Here is an 18,143-nt window from a genome sequence, read left to right on the forward strand (position 1 = left end):
ATACACCTAAAGTTCGGTTACTGTTGACAAGCTTTTCTAGTTAATTACACTCTTCATTTACAGATTGCCATTGCTGTCTACATTATAGAGACAAAAAAATCTCAAAGAATCAAAATTGATACTTAACGTTATTATTAGGAAATGTGGAAAATGAACCTTGAGACTTCTGTTTAAATACTCTCATGGTTTTAGCAAAATAAAAAAGAAAAAACACTTTTGTGAAAAAATTCCTCCTAAAGAGAGGCACTTCCTCCCCAGCTGCTTTGCTTAATGTGCTTTGTTCATATGCATTTTGGAAACAAAATGTGATTACAGTCACTTTTGAAGTGACTAGAAGTCAGCATGTATAACCAAGTTGTCATTTGTCCCATTCCCAATGAAACAAAATGACCTTTAAGTAATGTACATATTTTTTTGAGTAAAGGAAGTCTATTGAAAACATTTGTTTCTTAACAGTATCCCACATGGCACAAATACTACTGACTGGAAGGGACAGCTGTCCATATGAGTAGATGTATTGCTACCTTTCTATATCCAGGTTCCAATACTGAAATTTCTGAGCAAAGAGAAAGCAATAAGTGTAACGAGCTAGTGAAGTCTGATATCAGAAAATTAATAGAAGTAGAAAATTAGGCTTTTGTTGTGTTGTTTTCAATTCACTTGACAGCAAAAGAAAAAGTATCTTGTACATTCAAAAGTTAGGGCACACATGCTTAAGGCTCTTGAAACACTGGACAAATATAATGCCTCACTCAGCTCCATGCATAACAGAATGCTACATAGCAAGCAGACTTACACATATATACAGCTGAATACAGAAGAAAATGCCTTAGAAATATGTACATCAGTTTCAAGATGAACATTTACATTTCTGTTGAAGGTCTATTTATAAATGGCAGGAAATACATTTTTTCAGATACTATTTTCAAGGTGTACCTTGCAATTATTAATGCAAGTCTACTTGTACTAGGAGAAATTCAAGGCTGCCATGCTACTTGAGCCCTGAGGTATCTGGATTGGGAGCCCTGCTGTCCTCCTGATTACTAACCAAAGGCCACAGAAGCATCAGCAGAAGTAAGGCAACCAAATCCATTTGCTTGTGATTCAGAACCCCCAAATTACTACACAGTGCAGAGGGATAGCAGAAGTGATTGCAGCCTGTGGGTTCAAATTACTACAAAGTGTGTTCTGGGTAGGATGGCATCTGTGCTGTCTGATTTACCCAAGGGCTGGGGATGAATTTCACCCTCATTTCCATTCATAAACAAGAATATTGTGGGACTTGTGTAAGGAAATCTGAATTTCACCCAATCAGCATGTTATATATTCACTTACGCAATTTTAGTTGTACCTTGGGAGTCCTGAGTTTGATAGGACATAGCAGCTTTAAGAAGGACTAGATTGACTAGCAAAGGATAACTCTTAATTATGCTGCAAGAGATTTAGCATTTTTATAAAAATTACTGGGGTTTTGTTTTGGGTTATTTTTATTTATGAAGGGTACACAAGCTCCTGTTAACAGTAACTCCTAGGCTGCCTGTTGTATAGCTTCACCTTTAGATCTGACATTGATTTGCTTGAGATGGCTCCTGCTAGTGACTGAGAGGCCAGGTACACTTTACCTTATTTACAAGTAGTTTCTTTTGAAATGATAGTGCTGCATCTGTGAACAAGACTAACAATTTGCCATGAAACTGCAAACCTTTTAGGGTAGCATCTTCATTCCTCTGTTACTGTTGTAAAGTGCTGTATACATCTATGGCAAAATCAGGTCAAAGTTTCCCTTTAAATTCTTCTTCAGTTAACTTCGGACAACTTTATAGACATCCTGAATAACATACAGACTTAACAGTTTTGCATATGTTACACATAATGCCAGCTGCAATGAATGAGACTCTGTGTGTGCTGAGGATGGTGTGAGCAACCTACAGCTAATAATATATTTGGTGAGATTTGGTTTTTTGTAACTTGTGTGAGTTCTTCATTCCAAGTTGCTTGCTGAGCAGTATCATATTTCACCTCTTTGTTATAAGGTGGTACTGAATAGAGATGGGCTGAATTTATCAAAGAGTTTTCATAACATTTCATAAACATTCATATTCAAAATACATATAAGCACATTATGAAACATGAATAAATCTTGTGGACTTTATTTCTATTGCATGTCCAGGGGATCTCCTGAGTGGGGCTTCCAGTGTGTGTTGACTGTGATGAGTAAACTGAGGGCTTTAAAAGGTTTTTAAGAAGGCTAGATGTTGGGGGATTTTAATAGGTTTTTCTTTAAAAGCCCTCTATTTTGCTGTGAAATGTGTACATAACTGTTATGTACTCTGTTGTCCAATCAACAGAAATTGATTGCATTCTTTTATTTGACTAAATTCTTCTTTTCTATGCCATTAAAAATCTGTTAGAATCTTGATCCTATATGTACTGCAGCAAAAAGTAAAGCTTCCCCTTAAAAAGCTGCTTTTGTGTTACTTGTTTTTAGGTAAATAGTGCACTGACTGATGTTGAAGAAATATGCTGCTTATTGACACTTTTTGCATTCCATATAATTATATATTGCTATGGAGAATCCATTGATACTAGTGAGAGACAGTGCCTTGCTTTGACATGAAAAGTTAAGATATTCATGCTTTTCTCATATATTTTTAAGATAGTTTTTCATACATCTCTCCTGTCTTATTTCACCTACAGATTCTACTTCATTTTTAAATTGTGTTACACATTTTATGGGCTATTTTAGGAAGTGTAAAGAAATGGGTTATTCTGAAATAATTTAAAGAAATACTATTTTGTGGATGAAAGTATATTTCAGTGTGTGGGTTTGTTTCTAAGGCCAATGAAACTTTGATGTTCTTACCTGTCTAAATTCTGCTATTACGCCATTAGTAAGCTATTTGGGAATTACACGTGCTGTAAAATACACGTCAAAGTAGGTGTATAAGTTCAGTGCAAATGTATACTGCTTAATTTATTAACAATGCTCCAAATAGAGATGGTTGTAGGGTGTCAAAAAAAGAATAAAAGTATGTTTGTAATTCTTCATTTCTTAGAAGCCTGAGTCTTATCTCAGAGGCTGGGGTGTGAATTGTTAAGCAGCTCATAATAGTTTATTATTGTCCTTTTACACACAGATGCAAGAACGGATATGTGCAATAGATGATAATATACAAAATCTGAGATTTGACTCTAGATCCTTTCAGTTGGCATAATGTCCTTATGAAAAAGAGCCTGAAGTTTGTAAACCAGTAGTCAAAGCGAGAATGAAAAATCAGTCATTAAAAATCCTCTCACAGTTAATATCCCACAGTTTAACCTGTAAATCAGCAGATCACTTTGTCAAAAAATAACCAAACTCAACCAAAATTTTAAAAAAGGTATTTACATTTGTAAAAATCTTAACATCTGAGATGTTTCTTGCTGGACATGTCATTCCAAATTCTGTGCATTTCTTCTGGTGTTATCTGGTGCACTGTGATCACCCTGCGGTACCTGCACAAGCTGTAGGCCATTTTCCAGTGATTGAAGCCACTGTTTTGGAAGGGGTGAATGCCCAGCTTCCGAAGGCAGAGTCCAACGTACACATCTTCAAGATGAAGAAGTCTGGTATGAAGGGAGGTTTTATAAATCAGTTCTGCTACATCAGCTGAAAAAATGTAGCCAGTGCCTGAACAGAAGGGTGGGTAATTGCTGTCGGGATACAAATCTCTGGGCATGTACCACTTACTGCGAACATCCCTTATTGGTCCTCCATTTATAACATAACCAGTGAAGTACCTTCTCCTTGGCTTGGTGTTAGGTTTGAGCAGCTTATAAATAAGATTGTCCATATTTACAAAAATATCGCTGTCTGTCTTCATAACATACTTTGCTTTTGAACAAAATGTTGCTACCCACCTCATCCCCATCAACGTTTTCAGAGTGAGGTTATGGTAAGAGTCGATAAAATCCTCCACAATAATGTCATGAAAAATTTGGCTTTCTTGCTCTACCATTTGATTTAACACAGGATCTGCATTTTTTCCAAGAAGAAACAATGTGGCAATTTTAATTCCTTTAAAGTTGTTTTCATCTCCCCATGTTTCTCGAATGGCTTGCCTTGCATCAAACTCTTTGTGAGTTGTACTGATAAGAATGACCAAGAACGGGGCGTTCTTCTCACATTTGTTGGGTTCATTGATAAGGAAGTCAAAGGAATGTGGATTTATAGGTCGAGTTCTTATGTTGCCAAAGGAAACATTTTTTCTGGCTATGGATATGCTACTGACCTGTCTATGGCCTGTGTAGGAAGAAGTAGGACGAGTTATACTCAAATACCAAAGAGCGCTTGCCCAGCAAACTACTGTCAAAATGTATAAACATGAGACCTTTGAAGCCATTGTTCCTCTAGCTCTTCTATTTCATGTGATGAACAAATAGCCTTTGTACGGTGAGTGCACCTGTATCTTGGAGAGGCAGCATATTATTAATGAAACTTGAAAGTTCGATATAGAAAAGTAACTCTGTAATCATTCATGGATCTCAAATAGGAGCTATTAACCCTGATGGTACTCAGCTTTTCTTCTTTTACTAGCAGCAGCTTCCATTTCTTGGAATTTTCTGTTATTTCTGAAAAATATGAAGAAAAATTTTCCATTGCGAGATTATAAAAGCCTAGGGCAAGAAAAATGAGCTTATATATGGTTGGCCATTAATAAGCTAAGTGTCTTAATGCATTTCTCAGATATTCCTTTTTTTCTCATGAGGGATCAAAATGCATAATAGCATACTAGAATAGAGCAGCGTAACTGAGGTAATGCCTTTATGGTTGGTAATTTCTTGCAGATGGTTTTACGTAAAAGAAAGTAAGTGTGCATAGCATGTTGACCATTTAGATAATTTTAAAGGTATGTGAAAATAATTTTATGGTTTTGAGCATTTTCTTGCTTCCTAGAATTTCTTCTGGCCAGTCTTTCAGAATGTGCTGTGGAACATTTTAAAATTATTTTAAGAGTGAAAAATAGTGTACTTTATTCTAGGATTGACAACATCTGTGGCAGCTATGCACCCAAAAGCCTACAAATCTAATTTGGTCCAAATGTTAATGTCTGTCCTGCTAACAAGCACACGCTTTGGTGGAAATCAGACAGAATGGAACTGACTGGGAAAAGTACAGAAGAGAGAGAGATATGTAAGCTGTCTTACCCATGTAAAGATCAGCACTCGAGTAGACTCCATAAAACTCTAAAAATAAATTAACACAGTTCAGTTATTCTTGTTGCCTTCCTTCTCCTCTCCCCCCAAACCGGTCTTTCAATGAGCAAACATCATTTGTGTACCATGAAAGATAAATCACCATGGCAGCCTAGTAACGGTGGCACTTCGCTGGCTGGTGTGCAGAGAGTTGCCTGCCTGGACAGGCAGGGTTCCTGCACCGGCAGCCCTATCCTGTGCTGTTCCAGTCTTGCCTCTAGCATCAGGTAGCTTTGAGACTTTCCTGGATCAAGGGAATGTGCCAGCCCTGAACCTTCCATTACTCTTAGCAAGTTTGCTGGGAACCAGTTTGTTTATCATCACTTTGTGAATGAGACAAGCTGCCACAAGCCTGCTAGCTCAGTGCTGACTCCTCCAAGGCACATCAGTAGCTGGAGAGTGCCTGTAGGCTCTGCCTTCCTGAGTTTTACTATTGCATTACTTCAGAGCTAAAGGATAGTAGAAGCATGCAACAGAGGAGCTTTCTGCAAGAGTCTCTGAAATATTTAACATTTACTTTGGATAGAACAAAATATGTATTCAGGTAAAAAAATAGAAGCCCTGTCTTAGAAATGTCCTCTCTGATTTCACACCACCGACACGTTGCAGCCAGACGCCCCTCTAGGCAGGCAATCGGAGTGAAAGGACGGTTAGGTACCCTGTGTCATCATTTCACTCTGAGGCTTAAGAACAGCAGAGAAACAACCTGAACATTTGCTAAGTCTATACAGACTGTAATCTCCTCATAAAGTCTTATAGCTAGCACTGTCCTGCTAGTCTTCATTAATGCACTTTTAATTATTTAATGACCAGAACCCACCTACTGCTCTTCCCTTTCACAAAATAGGGTAATGTGAATTTTTTGCCTGTTTCAGAGCTTCATCGCTTTTAATTGGTTTTGCCCTATAATTGGGGCAATTTAATGAGCTAGAGGTGGGCTGTGATCTCCTTCATTACTTGTCACAGGACTCAGGGTTTGTGATATTTTCCTTCCAAGCAGTAGCAGCAAATGTTTGGGAGCAGTGCATTTAAGTGAGACTTTTAATTGCTCCATAGGACTGCAGAACCCAATGATCTTGGCAGGGCAGACACATGTACATCCTCGTAAATAAATACAGTTGTGATAAAGATAAACACAGGTGCTACTGTAATGTCTGGAGAGGAGATGTATCATTCTTTATCAACCTGCTGTGATACAGTTCTGAGAAAGGCAAAACCCATCCCTGATCTGGTAAGTTGGTTTTGTTTCTGGCTTCACTGGGAAGCTCTGCTAATGCTCCCACTGGCCATGCCAGTGAGGAAAACCACCAAGTGCAAAAAGCCATAATGTAATGAAGACAAGAGTGTAAAGTCTAGAAAACTGCATTAATAAAGAAAGAAGTACAGCAGTCATTGATTGGACATGTAGAGTGAGAGATATGTAGGTCAGTGTGTTTAATGGACTCCAGCATTAAGGTCTCACAAATAAATGCAATATTCTGCATATGATGTATTATTTTAGGAAACTATATATTGCATTATCTAAAAGTGTATGATGTCCTACCTCTTTTCCCTCATAAGGGCAGGTGCATTAGTTACCATGAGCACTGTGCAGATATCTGAGGGAAAGAAAAATTGTAACCAATGCTTCTTACAAACTGCAAAATTACATAAAATAGCTTTTCAGTCCAGCAGTGTCATGGCTGTGACATCCAATCTTGTGTGCTCTGAAAGGATTAGAAGCAATAAAAGCCTTACTCCATTTTGAAGAAACTTTCTGAGCTTTTGTAGGGAATTTTTTTCTCAGATATGAAATCTGTAGGTAAGTATGTGGGATGAATGTTTCTTGTATTGGCCCCTGGATTGCTGTTTCCTGAAAAAGGTTTCTCTTTTTCTGTTGTGTATTTGGTGGTGGTTTTTTTAGGTGTGGTTTTGTTTGTTTGTTTGTTTTTTTACTTTCCCTTTTAAAAAGAAAAATAAGAGTTGACATGCTGTGCTTTGGTTTGGAGTGTTTTACACCAATCCTGCAGAATTTTTTAGCAAAGTGTAGGTGAAGTGGTTAAGAGTGAGCTGGCTGTAGTTTTCTGATGAGTGAAATTTTAAATTTAATTATTTTTTTGGGAAGATTGAGGGGAAAACCAAAACGAAAGCTCCCTCCTAGTCCTCCTCACAGGAAGTCTCTCTGCTATTCCAACTCTTGTGAGGTGAAGATGTAAAAATTAAAGTTCATGTTCCTTCTTTACTTGAGCTTTTTGCTACACATGGGAAAGAGATTTGAAAGAAAACAGCATAAGCAAAATTGGAAAATAGTGTAGACACAATACCAAATTAGCTGAGAAGTCTTGGTCTATAATTTAGGTGAGATTATTTTTGCCTCCAGGACCAATCTCTCTTCCTCTTTGTAGTATCACAGAGAGGGTTGGATAAGTAGCTATGTTGTGTATTTTTTTGGCCACAGGGCAAATGCTCCTACAAATTATTTCTGGTAACATTGGTCCTGCCCAGTAATTTCAGTAATGTTTAGCTTGCACGGGCAAGAAAATACATAGCTTGATTAGGCAGGAAAATATGAACTAAGCAGTGAAATACTTACTTTGTGATGTTTTAGCAGACAAGAATTTCAGAGGTTGCCAAATTATATTATTAAAGATTTTGCCAATTAATCAAGATCCTAAACAAGCACCTAACTCAGGCTTACCTGCAACATAGGAATAATTCTAGGAATTTTGCAAAATTATTCACAGTATCAAAGTCTGTGACAGCAAACCTTTTTGTTGTCATATGTTGTGACCTGAAACAAATTTACAGCCTTGTGGGACTTGTATATCAAGGATGTGACTTAAAAGGAATGAAATCAGAGTCTAAAATTAATGTACTCAAATTGTAGTGAATTAAAAAATTTGTGTTAATTACTCATTTGGAAAAGAGGAGTAATAATGTATGTGAACTAAGATCACTATGATCAGAATAACAACTGAAAACACTTCAATGCCTGTGTTACTTTACTTCCTTTAGCAGTTTGCCCAGAAGTTGTTCAGAATATTTTTAACCTCACCAGTAGTAAATATTTATTAGTAAAAACTTCCTTCGATATTTGTGTAGCAAATTAATTTATATATTGTATTTTAGTCCTGATAATGGATTCAGTATATCATCACTATAAGGAGGACTTTTTTTTCAGTTGTGCCATGATCTTGAATTTGGTGTTGAAATTCAAAGACCTTCTAACCAGGAGCATATGGGATGTCGCAGGGAGAGTGGAAAGCTTTTATCAGCTTTGGATTTTGCCTGTTGGAATAGACTTTATCACATTTGGGGGCAATTACACAGGCAAAGGAAGCTGTCACCTTCTTTGCTTTCTTCTTTGGAGTGAAAGAAAGCTTTCTAGCAGGGCAGTGGCAGTGTTTAAGCTCTTGGATCCTTGTTTATAGAATTGTTTTAATTTAATCTGTTCCTTTTTCTAACCTGATAGTCATACTAGAAGTAATAAAAGGCTCGAGCATTGAGGATAGATGATTGCAAAAAGCAAATGTTTAGCATTGTGTTTTAGTACTGTGACACAAAGTTGTGGGCTTGATTGCACTATTCACAGCCCATGCTGCGCAAGCTGGAGAAGCCACCCAGTCAGAGCACAGAAAGCTGTACTGTGTAACTTCTGTAAGTAATTGTCTTGATAAGGACTGTATTTGCAGCAAACCTTTTATGAGCTGACTGCACATCAAGAATAATCCTCCAGATAATGAGCACAGTTGAGAATCTTGTTAACTGTTCATGAGCAATTTTCAGGCAGACACCAAATGAGTTCAGCAAACGTTACTCATCAGTGGCAATATTTTGCCAATATTTTGGAATGCTGCTGTCTCTGCTGAGAGGCTGTTGATCTTTCTTTCAAGAAAGCCTGTCCTGTGTAAATGTAAATTGCATTAAGGTATCTAGATCACAGTGGATACCCATGATAGAAACCACAGCTCTTGAAGCCTGGCTGGTTGTCACAATTGTAATCCATACCATGTCACTACTGCTGAGGGAGGTGCTGAGTGCAGGTAGTCAGGATGCTGAGTCCTGGGGATGATCCTGGGTGAGAAGCTGAGGGAGATCACAGCTGTTCATCCTGACACCCAGGAGTCTCTTATGCAGAGCACAACTGAGTCAAATTAACACTGTGCATCTCTGCCAAAATGTACCTTTTCCTTTCCTGGAAAAAAACAGGGAATACAGCTGCTAAATTATTTAGTAAATGTAGCAAACTCTTCTCATTTTCCCTGAAGAGACGTTTTTGTAAGTTTTCTGTGATCATGGCTTTCATCTGTATATATACCAAGATGCTGAAATGTCTTCACCATTTATGAAGTCCTTAAATTACCTAAGGAAAACTCTGTGATTATTACTGAATCTTGTTGAGAAGATAATGATACTGAACATTTAGAACACATCTACATGGAAATCTGGGGATCTGTTATGTTCTAGGCTGTATGTTTTCATAGTAATTTGTGGAGGAAATTCTGGACAGATGGCACAGGTAATTTAGCAGGAGATTGCAACCTCCTTTCTGGGAACTTCATTTAAGGCTTCTTAAATATTCTAAATGCTTTTTCTGCCTGGGTGTAATGGATCTGAAACCAAATCAGTGCTGCAAAGACCTTCTTCTCTATAACATTGTGGAAAGTGGCTGGAACAGATGCAGAAGCCACAGGCTTGGGCTGAAGGGAGGAAAGTCCAAGCATTCATTTCAGGTCCATGATTTTTAGAAAAATAAATTCTTCTATTCAGAGGGTTCATAGCTGTCATATGTTAAAAGAGGCTGTCTTCCCTTCTCTTCCCTCAAAGACAATGAGGACAAATATTTCCTGAATAATTCCTTCTTCAGAGACACATTGATGATAGGCTTTACCCTAGGCAGCCCCTGAATGTGAAAGTTAGTATTTGCATAAGTGCAAATTTCATGCTAACAGTTCTCTTTTCATGAATGCTGATTTGCACATAGTTTTTATTGCAGTTCATCATTAAATTGAATACTTGATCTCTGGAAATAAATGTGGTATTTATAAATTATTTTTCAATATTTACTACCTGCTCCTAATGTGAACAACAGGTAAAAATGTACTGTCCGTTAGGGAATTTTACCAAAAGCTTCTCTAGGGAAAATGAAAGTTATAGAATTTTCAGCAAATGTGCCTGTGCTACTGAAAGTTCCCTAATCCTTAAAGAGCTACTGTAGTCTTTTAAAAGTTGTTTACATGAAAGTAAATCTGCTTGAGTTACATTTCTGTATTTTCCACTTTAGATTTTTTTCAATGAATCTATCTCTATAAAAACAGGATTATCTGTTTGTTTTCAAGACGTGCTGAAACAGCCCACATAAAGCAACTAAACTACAATTTCATTGCTTGCTTTCTCATGTTTAAGAACAAATTACGCAACTATTTTTTTCTCAGTAAAATAATTTACAAGTTAAAAAGTAAACAGTTTCCACCATGACTAAGCTGTCAAGTGCAATTTTCAATTGCAGACAATGAATCTGTTGAAAAAAGTACTTAGGAATATTTTGATTAACAAAACCACCAGATTTACCATGACTGAGGGGAATGGGATACATTACTTATTAGGAAATATGAACTTGTCATGAAGGACATTATATAGAGATGGGATCTCAGTGTTGGTTTGAGCAGCTTTTCTCTCTGGCTTGGTTTGTACATCAGGAGCATCATAGCTATAACTTCCCCTTCAAGTTTTGCAGCTCAGGAAGTATTTTCTATGCTGAAATTTTTCCCGTGCTTCCTCTGAGCTAACCAGAAAAAAAAAAAAAAAAAAAAAAAAAAAAAAAAAGTATGATTTTTATAAAATCTGATATTCACTTGACATTGAAATGGGATTTTATCCCATTTCGCACATCTCAACATTACATTTTCAGTAGCCCTCTTACTGTTTTGGTCATATTTTAAAACCGAGTCTCTCTGTCACGAGCATACAATGACTATGACCACTTAGTCACCAGTGGTATCACACAGCTGCTTCCATGTGGAAGGAGATGAAAGGACAGGCCAGACAGACCCAAGGACTCTCTGTATGATGGATAGGTTTCTAAAGTTTTAGCAAATTAGCTATGCTTGGTCAGATACCAATCTAGAATGGTTATAAGCTAGATTTTATTCAACTCAAAATAATACTAGAACTTGAGACATGCAAGTCAGGTGTTGTCTTGCTGTAATGCTGATTGCGAGTGATTTACCTGGAGCCAGTTCATGGGAGTTTTGCTGCTGTCTTTAGTAGAAGGCGTTTTAAGCATGTATTTTTTGCACTAACTAAAAGGGAGAGAAAAGAAATTAAAAACATAAAATGAAAGCACAGAATATTTTAAACCAGAGATCTTATTATTTTCTTTTTTTATCTTTTCTTTTAAATCACCCATGAGATGTCAAGGGCCAGATCTGTGCATTTTTCCCCATGAATGCTTTTCAGAAACATTTAAAAACCACTTTGTGGCTTCATGATGTGATAGGTGATTTGTGATTACACCAATCATGTCCTGCTACATTGGTAATGTGTAAATTGCATCTCAGTATGGTTATAAACTGATGCAAATAACATGTTTCACTTTGGGTTACCATAGCCACGACTGTTACTTTTTTCAGCTATTGTGCTGTGTTCTAGTGCAAAATCTCACAGCAAGGTTCCTTAGTGCATGTCACCACCAAATTGTTTACATCTAGTGAAAGTTTAGGACAAGAAAAAAAGAAAAGAAGCTTTCAGGTTTTTGAAAAAATTCAAGGGGGAAAACCTTTAGAACTGCTTTAATATAGAATATTTATTACTCATGAAACAATTGTACATAATTTAAGAGTCCATATCTTAAATTACCTTTGAGTAATAGGGTTTGAAATCAAGTGTACTGCTGTTTTTGTCTTAACCTTCTTAAATTTCACTACTATGTTTCCTTTGCATTCACAGCAATGCCGTGAAACTGTGGTCTGGATTATGACACCAAGAATAGATGACAGTGGCCTTGATTATATAAATGCCTACCCTAGTGGCACTGCTATTCTCAATTAATCTTTGTCAAAAAAGGAGTAACAATTACGTGAAGACTGAAACACCTGAAATCACAGTGTCTGTGTTGATGATAACTCATCAAGTTGGAAAATGAATCTACTTGCCATACTTCACATGCTATTGGGGGCATTGAAGGAAAAATAAAAACAATTAAAGCTTTTGGATTTACTGGGAAAAGTCCTAAAATAGTTTTGAGCCTGCTCATTAAGGTATCAGTCATGATGCTTGAGGAACTTGGCTTTTAACTTCATCAAAACTGGGGATGCTTCAGGCTGGAAACAGCTATATATAAATACATTGTTATAACCTCTTTTTGATAGACAGTAACTGGCAGGATTCTGCAATGTCTCAGGCATATCTGTATAATACCTACATTTACTGTAATTGTTATGTATTTTTACATGTGATTCTTGGAGAGCTATTTCTTTTAAAGGTTGAAAAGTAGCTAGAATTCACGTTATTTTCCCATTTCTTCCACAGCAGTGAGGCTAGAAAATTTTGTAATTAGTGAATTTAGTTGATCATACAACATAGATTTAACTTTTCTCTTTAAGGAAAAGGTTAGGTATTATCAGATGTCCAAGGAAACTGTTGGATACTGTGACACTGTGTCTACGTGGCCTTTTTTCTTTCTTTTCCCTGGAAATATTCTTGATGTTGAGGAGGCCCCAGAGCCTTGACCTGCCCATGTACAAACAGATTGCAGTACAGTTTTTTTCATGTTTGGATTACCGTAATTAATGTGAAACTATGTTATGAAGCATTTGTCCCCATGAGCTGTTTATAAGTCAAGCTTCAGGTTTCTAAATCCCGTTGTGAAGTTGTGATAAATTTAACACAGGCTGCTGCTTTTAAAATTGCATGTCTGTCACATCAACTGTAACTTGAAAAAACGCCACAACCAAACAAATGACTTTTGTTTTCAACTTGGAAGATACAGTGCATACTTCAGCCAGATGACTTATTCTCAGATATGTGAAAAACATTTCCTAGACATACACTCATACACTTTTTTTCTTTTTTCTTTTTTTTTTTTGGCAATTGGTTAGTCATGATTGAGATCCCTCAGTTTACTCAGTTTATTTGGGCTCTCCTGGTCAGGGCTTTCTGAAAGCATTGCCTTAAGTCTGGCAGAGACAAACACTTTCAGCTGTACCGGGCAGGCGGTGGCTGCCTGCAGCCGGCTGTGCACCCTCTCCTCCAGCTGGTTGGTATTCCTGGGGGCTCTCTCCCACACTGCTCCAGCTGCCACACAGAGCACCTGCAGCTCTGCCTGGGCTTCCCAAGCAAGTTACCTTGCAGAGAAGGGATAGGCCTGTTGGGAAAATGGGACTTTCTTGCTCTTTGATTGGAAAGAAGTGGAATTACTGCCTTAGATGTTTGCGTTAAATACCTGGAGTGGCACTTTTCTGCAGAAGTGTTGGTGTGGCCAGCAGCCAACATAGGTGTTCACAGGCCCACTGACCTCAGCGTAGATCAGGGCCAGCACTTCTGGCTCTTAGCTGTATATAATTGCCTTAGAATGAAGAAACAGGTTTCTTTTCACTTTGTCATAACTAAATGATAGAAGGGTTTTTTCTCAAACTTAAATCAAAACCTACTTTTATTGGGGATTGAACAAGAAAAATTTCTACTGCAGAAGAGAGGGCATTGTTTTTACAGGGCTATTAACATTTGAGAGCAAGCTGGCATCAGACTCTTTCAGCTAGCACATATGGAGCATTTCACAGACATGACCCCAGACTATTTGTCAGCATTTCGTTTTCTGAAGCTTGCAGTCGAATAGATGGTTGGGCAATATTACACTTAAATATTCACTCAACACAAGAGGCCATCTCTCTTGTGGCATGATTTAAAAATGGGCTCATAGTAACTGGAGTTTTTTGATGAATCAAATAAAGTAGTGCGTGCTGTAGTTATTTGGTAAATATATATCCTGGTGGATCCATGGGAGTAAAACTATCTTCATTCTTCTGTGGTATTTCAAAAGTGCAGCAAATTGTGGCCTCAGCTGAGACACAAGTTTGAAAAATACTGTTTGGGTTCATAAATGGGTTGCTGCCTCCTTAGCTAAACTGAAAACCCATTCTGGGTTATCAGCTATGATATGCACTATGGTGCCTAGTCCACCCTCTTGCTCAAAAACCTGTTTCTTTATTTTTCCACTGTACCTCCTTTATGAGAATTGTGAAAACTGTGTATTAATCTCAGTGGAAGAAACTCGGGTGCCGCTGTAGAAAGCACAAGTAAACAGCTTGTCCATTTGTGCTCAGATTGGAATTTAACCTGACTTCTATGAGAATTGTTAAAAGTAAAAATTGAGGAAGTTTTCCTGCAAAGTGTTACTGATGAACAATCTGTAAGAACTTCTTTGTTAATAACTGTTATCTCCCAGCTGAGCAGAATATGTCTGATAATCTTAGGTATCTGATAAAGCAGCAGGAAGAATTGCATTTTGGTAAAGCTGAATTCCTGTTTCAACTTACTTTTATCATTTATATCATTAGAGATGTCCTTCATATATACTTTTAAAGCTTTCACTAGGGAGCATAAATTTCAAATCCCAAATATTTGTATGAGTAGTCAGGAATACTAACTGATTTCTTACATCTTTTGTCGGTGAGCGTTGTTAATTAGGGGTATGTGCAGTGGCTGATAACTAGGAATATAGCTAAACAAACTTCTTCCTAATGTTTGTGCATATGTGCTTGTCTGTTTGTCACTAAATGTAACAGGGGCCATTTCTGTGGGCTCATTATGCTGATAGCACATTTTACTTTCTCTTTTTCCTATTGTGACTATGGAAGCATAACCAAAACTTCTCAGAATAATTGGAAACTCTCCAGTCGGCTTCTCCACCTGTAATTGCATTGGCTGATGTAGGTATAAATGTAGACTCATTTGTCTGTATTGAAGGATTTCTCGAAACAAAGGCAGAGAACTGTTATGTAAAGGATGACCTCAACTATATTCAGAGTTGAAAATAAGAGAAAACAGTCTTGCTCCTCCATATTGACTCTTACTGAAACTCTGCTGTGGCACAGGTAAAGTGTGTGATTACAGGGCAGCTCCAGAGAGGATTATGCAGCAACTGGCACACATTGTTGCTCAGTGTTTTCTGTTCCAACTCCTGGTCCCACACAGGACACCCCAAGAGTCACACCATGTGCCTGACAGCATTGTCCAAATGTTTCTTGAACTCGGTCAGGCTTGGTGCTGTGAACACTTCCCTGGGGAGTCTGTTCCAGTGCTCAACCACCCTCTAGGTAAAAAACCTTTTCTTGATATCTAAACTTCCCCTGACTCAGCTTTGTGTCATTCCCTTGGATCCTGTCACTGGTCCTGAGAGTTAAGAGATTGAAGTTTGCCCCTCCAGTTCCCCTTGTGTTGAAGACCACAGTGAGGTTGCTCTGCTTTGGTGTCTTGTGCCTTGATTCTGATGCAGCTCAACAGAAAAAATTCTCTTTTTATCACCCACTTTTCTTTGGGATGTGTTGGATCCTGCTTGGATGGAAATGTAGTGCACTACTGATAGAAATGAACTTTGTGGCAATAAACAGTAAATATGTTCTGTCACTATGCTCAAGGGAATCATATGAAACCTTAGTTATCCATGTGTTTGAGGCCAAGCCTTAAGGAAAAAGAGGGTACATGGATATACAGTGTAAAAATATAGATTGCTTCTCTTTGCTCTCCATCTGTGGACCTTCAAGAGCTCTATAAACACAAGCTCACTGAGCAGCTGTATACCCCAAGGAGGCAGATAATACAGTAATAAAATATGCCAAGCAATTTAAGGGTCCAAATCTTGATACATACCTCAGGGTTGTAAGAATTAAATAGAGTAGTTTAACAGAGAGACATTCTTTGGGAAGACTTTTTTTTATAGAAGCAGCATAAGATCAAACTCCCCTTTTGATCATTTTCCAGGCTTTGGGGGTGCTTAGTCTTTGAGCAGAATCAGAAGAGATTGCTATATAAATAATGTGAACCTAGACCTCTGGAGGAAGATGTTTGGCTCATAAGGTGGCTAGAAACAACAGGGATTCTCCTGAGCTTGTTTTAACTCTGTATAGGGCTCCCTCAACATTCTAAACCCTTTTCTCACTTTTAGCAGTCTCCTTTCAGCATTATTTTAATCTGAAAGATCTCTTGAACAAAAGAGAGTTTAAAGCAGTCTGCAATCTTTGGTTCCATTTATTTCCCGGCTGCTCTGCTATCAAAGGCAGCATGACGCAAAAGTGAAAAGAAATGCAGTAAAGCAGCTGTCAGGCCAACTGTTGTGGGATCACACAGCCACGGAAGGAACCCTCCTTTGCTGTGTGATGGAATGCTTGACGTGGGCCTGCAGTCGATGACACAGCCAGGGTCTGTCTCCACTGGCACTCTGTCCATCAAGGAAGCAGGTGTGCTCAGACTCACTAAAAATAATAATGCTTTGGGATTGCCTGTGGTTTTTCTCTATATATATCTAAAGTAAAAGCAAGAAGTTATTTGGTGTCATGAATGATTTACTTTTATGATTGTGGTTTGAAACAAATTGAGTTTTTAAAGTTCTAAAAAACTCATGCTCTTTCCATGGAAAAAGGCAGGAAGCATGAAAGTTGATGCAAACATCAGTAGCACTTCGTCCTGCTGCTTGGGAGAAAAGGATTGACTTCCTGGCAGTCTCAGAGAAGTGGGGCAAGAGCTGCTGGAGAGGCAGGTGGTGTCTGGCTAAACCGTCCTGGGTGCACAGAGGAAGTCAGGCAACCCTGCCTGGGTTGCAGAGTGAAGCCTCCCCATAGGGAATGGTTCACGGTGAGAAGACAAATGATCTAAGTGCACAAAATTTCAATTTATTCTTTAAAAACCTTTCTTGCTAGATGCAGTGAAGAGTAATGCCACAAAACAAAGGGATGTAAATAACTTTTTGATTATCTTTTGTCTATGTGGTAACAATGTAACCAAAAGCTACCCCAGTACTTTTAATGAGAACTTCACTGCTTTGTTATTCTTTCTCATTCTTCCTTTGTCTTTTTCTTTGAAAAAAATTATTTCCCTGTCTGTATAGCTCAGAGTGTGTGTACTTTGCAAAGATGCTGCCATCTTCCATTTACTTTCCCTTTTAAGCTGCATTCTTAGACATACATTTCAGGGAAAATGAATTCAAGTGGTTGAGTTTATTTTCCTTTTGTGTGAACAACAATACAACAATAATTCCAGAGCCAGGCAGTACGGCTGCCTGAAATGCCAACTGCAAATCACCTTTTCAGTGAGGCATTAATTGATTCTGTGAAATATGCTGGGTCAAAACTTCATTTCAGTTCCTACTGCCATGCACTGGCTGGATCAATTAAACTCCATATAGCAAGTTTTTGAGATTAAGTCAAATAATTTTTTACTTTTCCTAACCCTTATTCCAGATCATTTTCCCTCCCTCTCAGCCCCTTGCTACACATGCCACTTGCACCAGATAGGGGAGCAGTGGTGCCGCTGGGCACATGGCAGGGCCAAGGCTGCCTGTCCTTGGGTGACCCCAGGGCACCATGGGGCAGCCCCTCACCTCCGGCCAGGAAATGGCCCTCCCAGGAGTCAGGAACTCCTCAGTGGGTGAGGGGGATTAACAGTCTCCTCCTTCACAGGGAGAGCGAGAGCAGGAGAAAGGGGGTCATCTTGCTCCTCCTCAACAGCTTGTGCCTTGTCTTTGGAGATGCGTGCTTCAAGAGCCGAGAAAAATACTACCTGAGATCAAGATGGAAAACATTTCTTTGTATCTGGGAAATTAGAGCCAGTGTGTCTGTAAGCTGGCACTGCCACACAAATACCCATGCATTCATTAATACTTTATGATGATTTTTAGTCTGATCAGTTCCCCAGTCAGATGTGCCTCATGGTCA

The 18,143-nt window shown here is 38.2% G+C and overlaps 1 protein-coding gene and 1 long non-coding RNA gene across 6 annotated transcripts in view; one reads left to right on the forward strand and one right to left on the reverse strand.

The window, feature by feature from the left end:
• The window catches only part of LOC138113011 (uncharacterized), a 55,032-nt gene that overhangs the window by 14,861 nt on the left and 22,028 nt on the right, over positions 1 to 18,143 (forward strand). For 2 of the 4 annotated variants that reach the window (XR_011151965.1, XR_011151964.1), the window contains exon 3: positions 971 to 1,074. The exons of the other annotated variants lie outside the window; for them this stretch is intronic. This is a non-coding gene — a long non-coding RNA (uncharacterized lncRNA). The remainder of the gene's footprint in view (positions 1 to 970; positions 1,075 to 18,143) is intronic. 4 annotated transcript variants of the gene reach the window in all.
• Positions 1,068 to 18,143, reverse strand: part of B3GALT1 (beta-1,3-galactosyltransferase 1) — a 185,724-nt gene continuing 168,648 nt past the window's right edge. Inside the window, exons 1-4 of one of the 2 annotated variants that reach the window (XM_069020767.1) lie at positions 11,444 to 11,516; positions 9,223 to 9,409; positions 5,188 to 5,226; positions 1,068 to 4,611 (exon numbers count right to left, since the gene is read on the reverse strand). In XM_069020767.1, coding sequence (XP_068876868.1) covers positions 3,402 to 4,382 — 981 coding nt within the window. In that variant the 5' untranslated portion in view covers positions 4,383 to 4,611; positions 5,188 to 5,226; positions 9,223 to 9,409; positions 11,444 to 11,516 and the 3' untranslated portion in view covers positions 1,068 to 3,401. Of the gene's footprint in view, positions 4,612 to 5,187; positions 5,227 to 9,222; positions 9,410 to 11,443; positions 11,517 to 18,143 lie in introns of those variants that run through there. The other variant, XM_069020768.1, reaches the window with a different exon arrangement.

Source organism: Aphelocoma coerulescens, chromosome 7 (genome assembly GCF_041296385.1).
Source record: "Aphelocoma coerulescens isolate FSJ_1873_10779 chromosome 7, UR_Acoe_1.0, whole genome shotgun sequence".
NCBI classification, from domain to species: domain Eukaryota; kingdom Metazoa; phylum Chordata; class Aves; order Passeriformes; family Corvidae; genus Aphelocoma; species Aphelocoma coerulescens.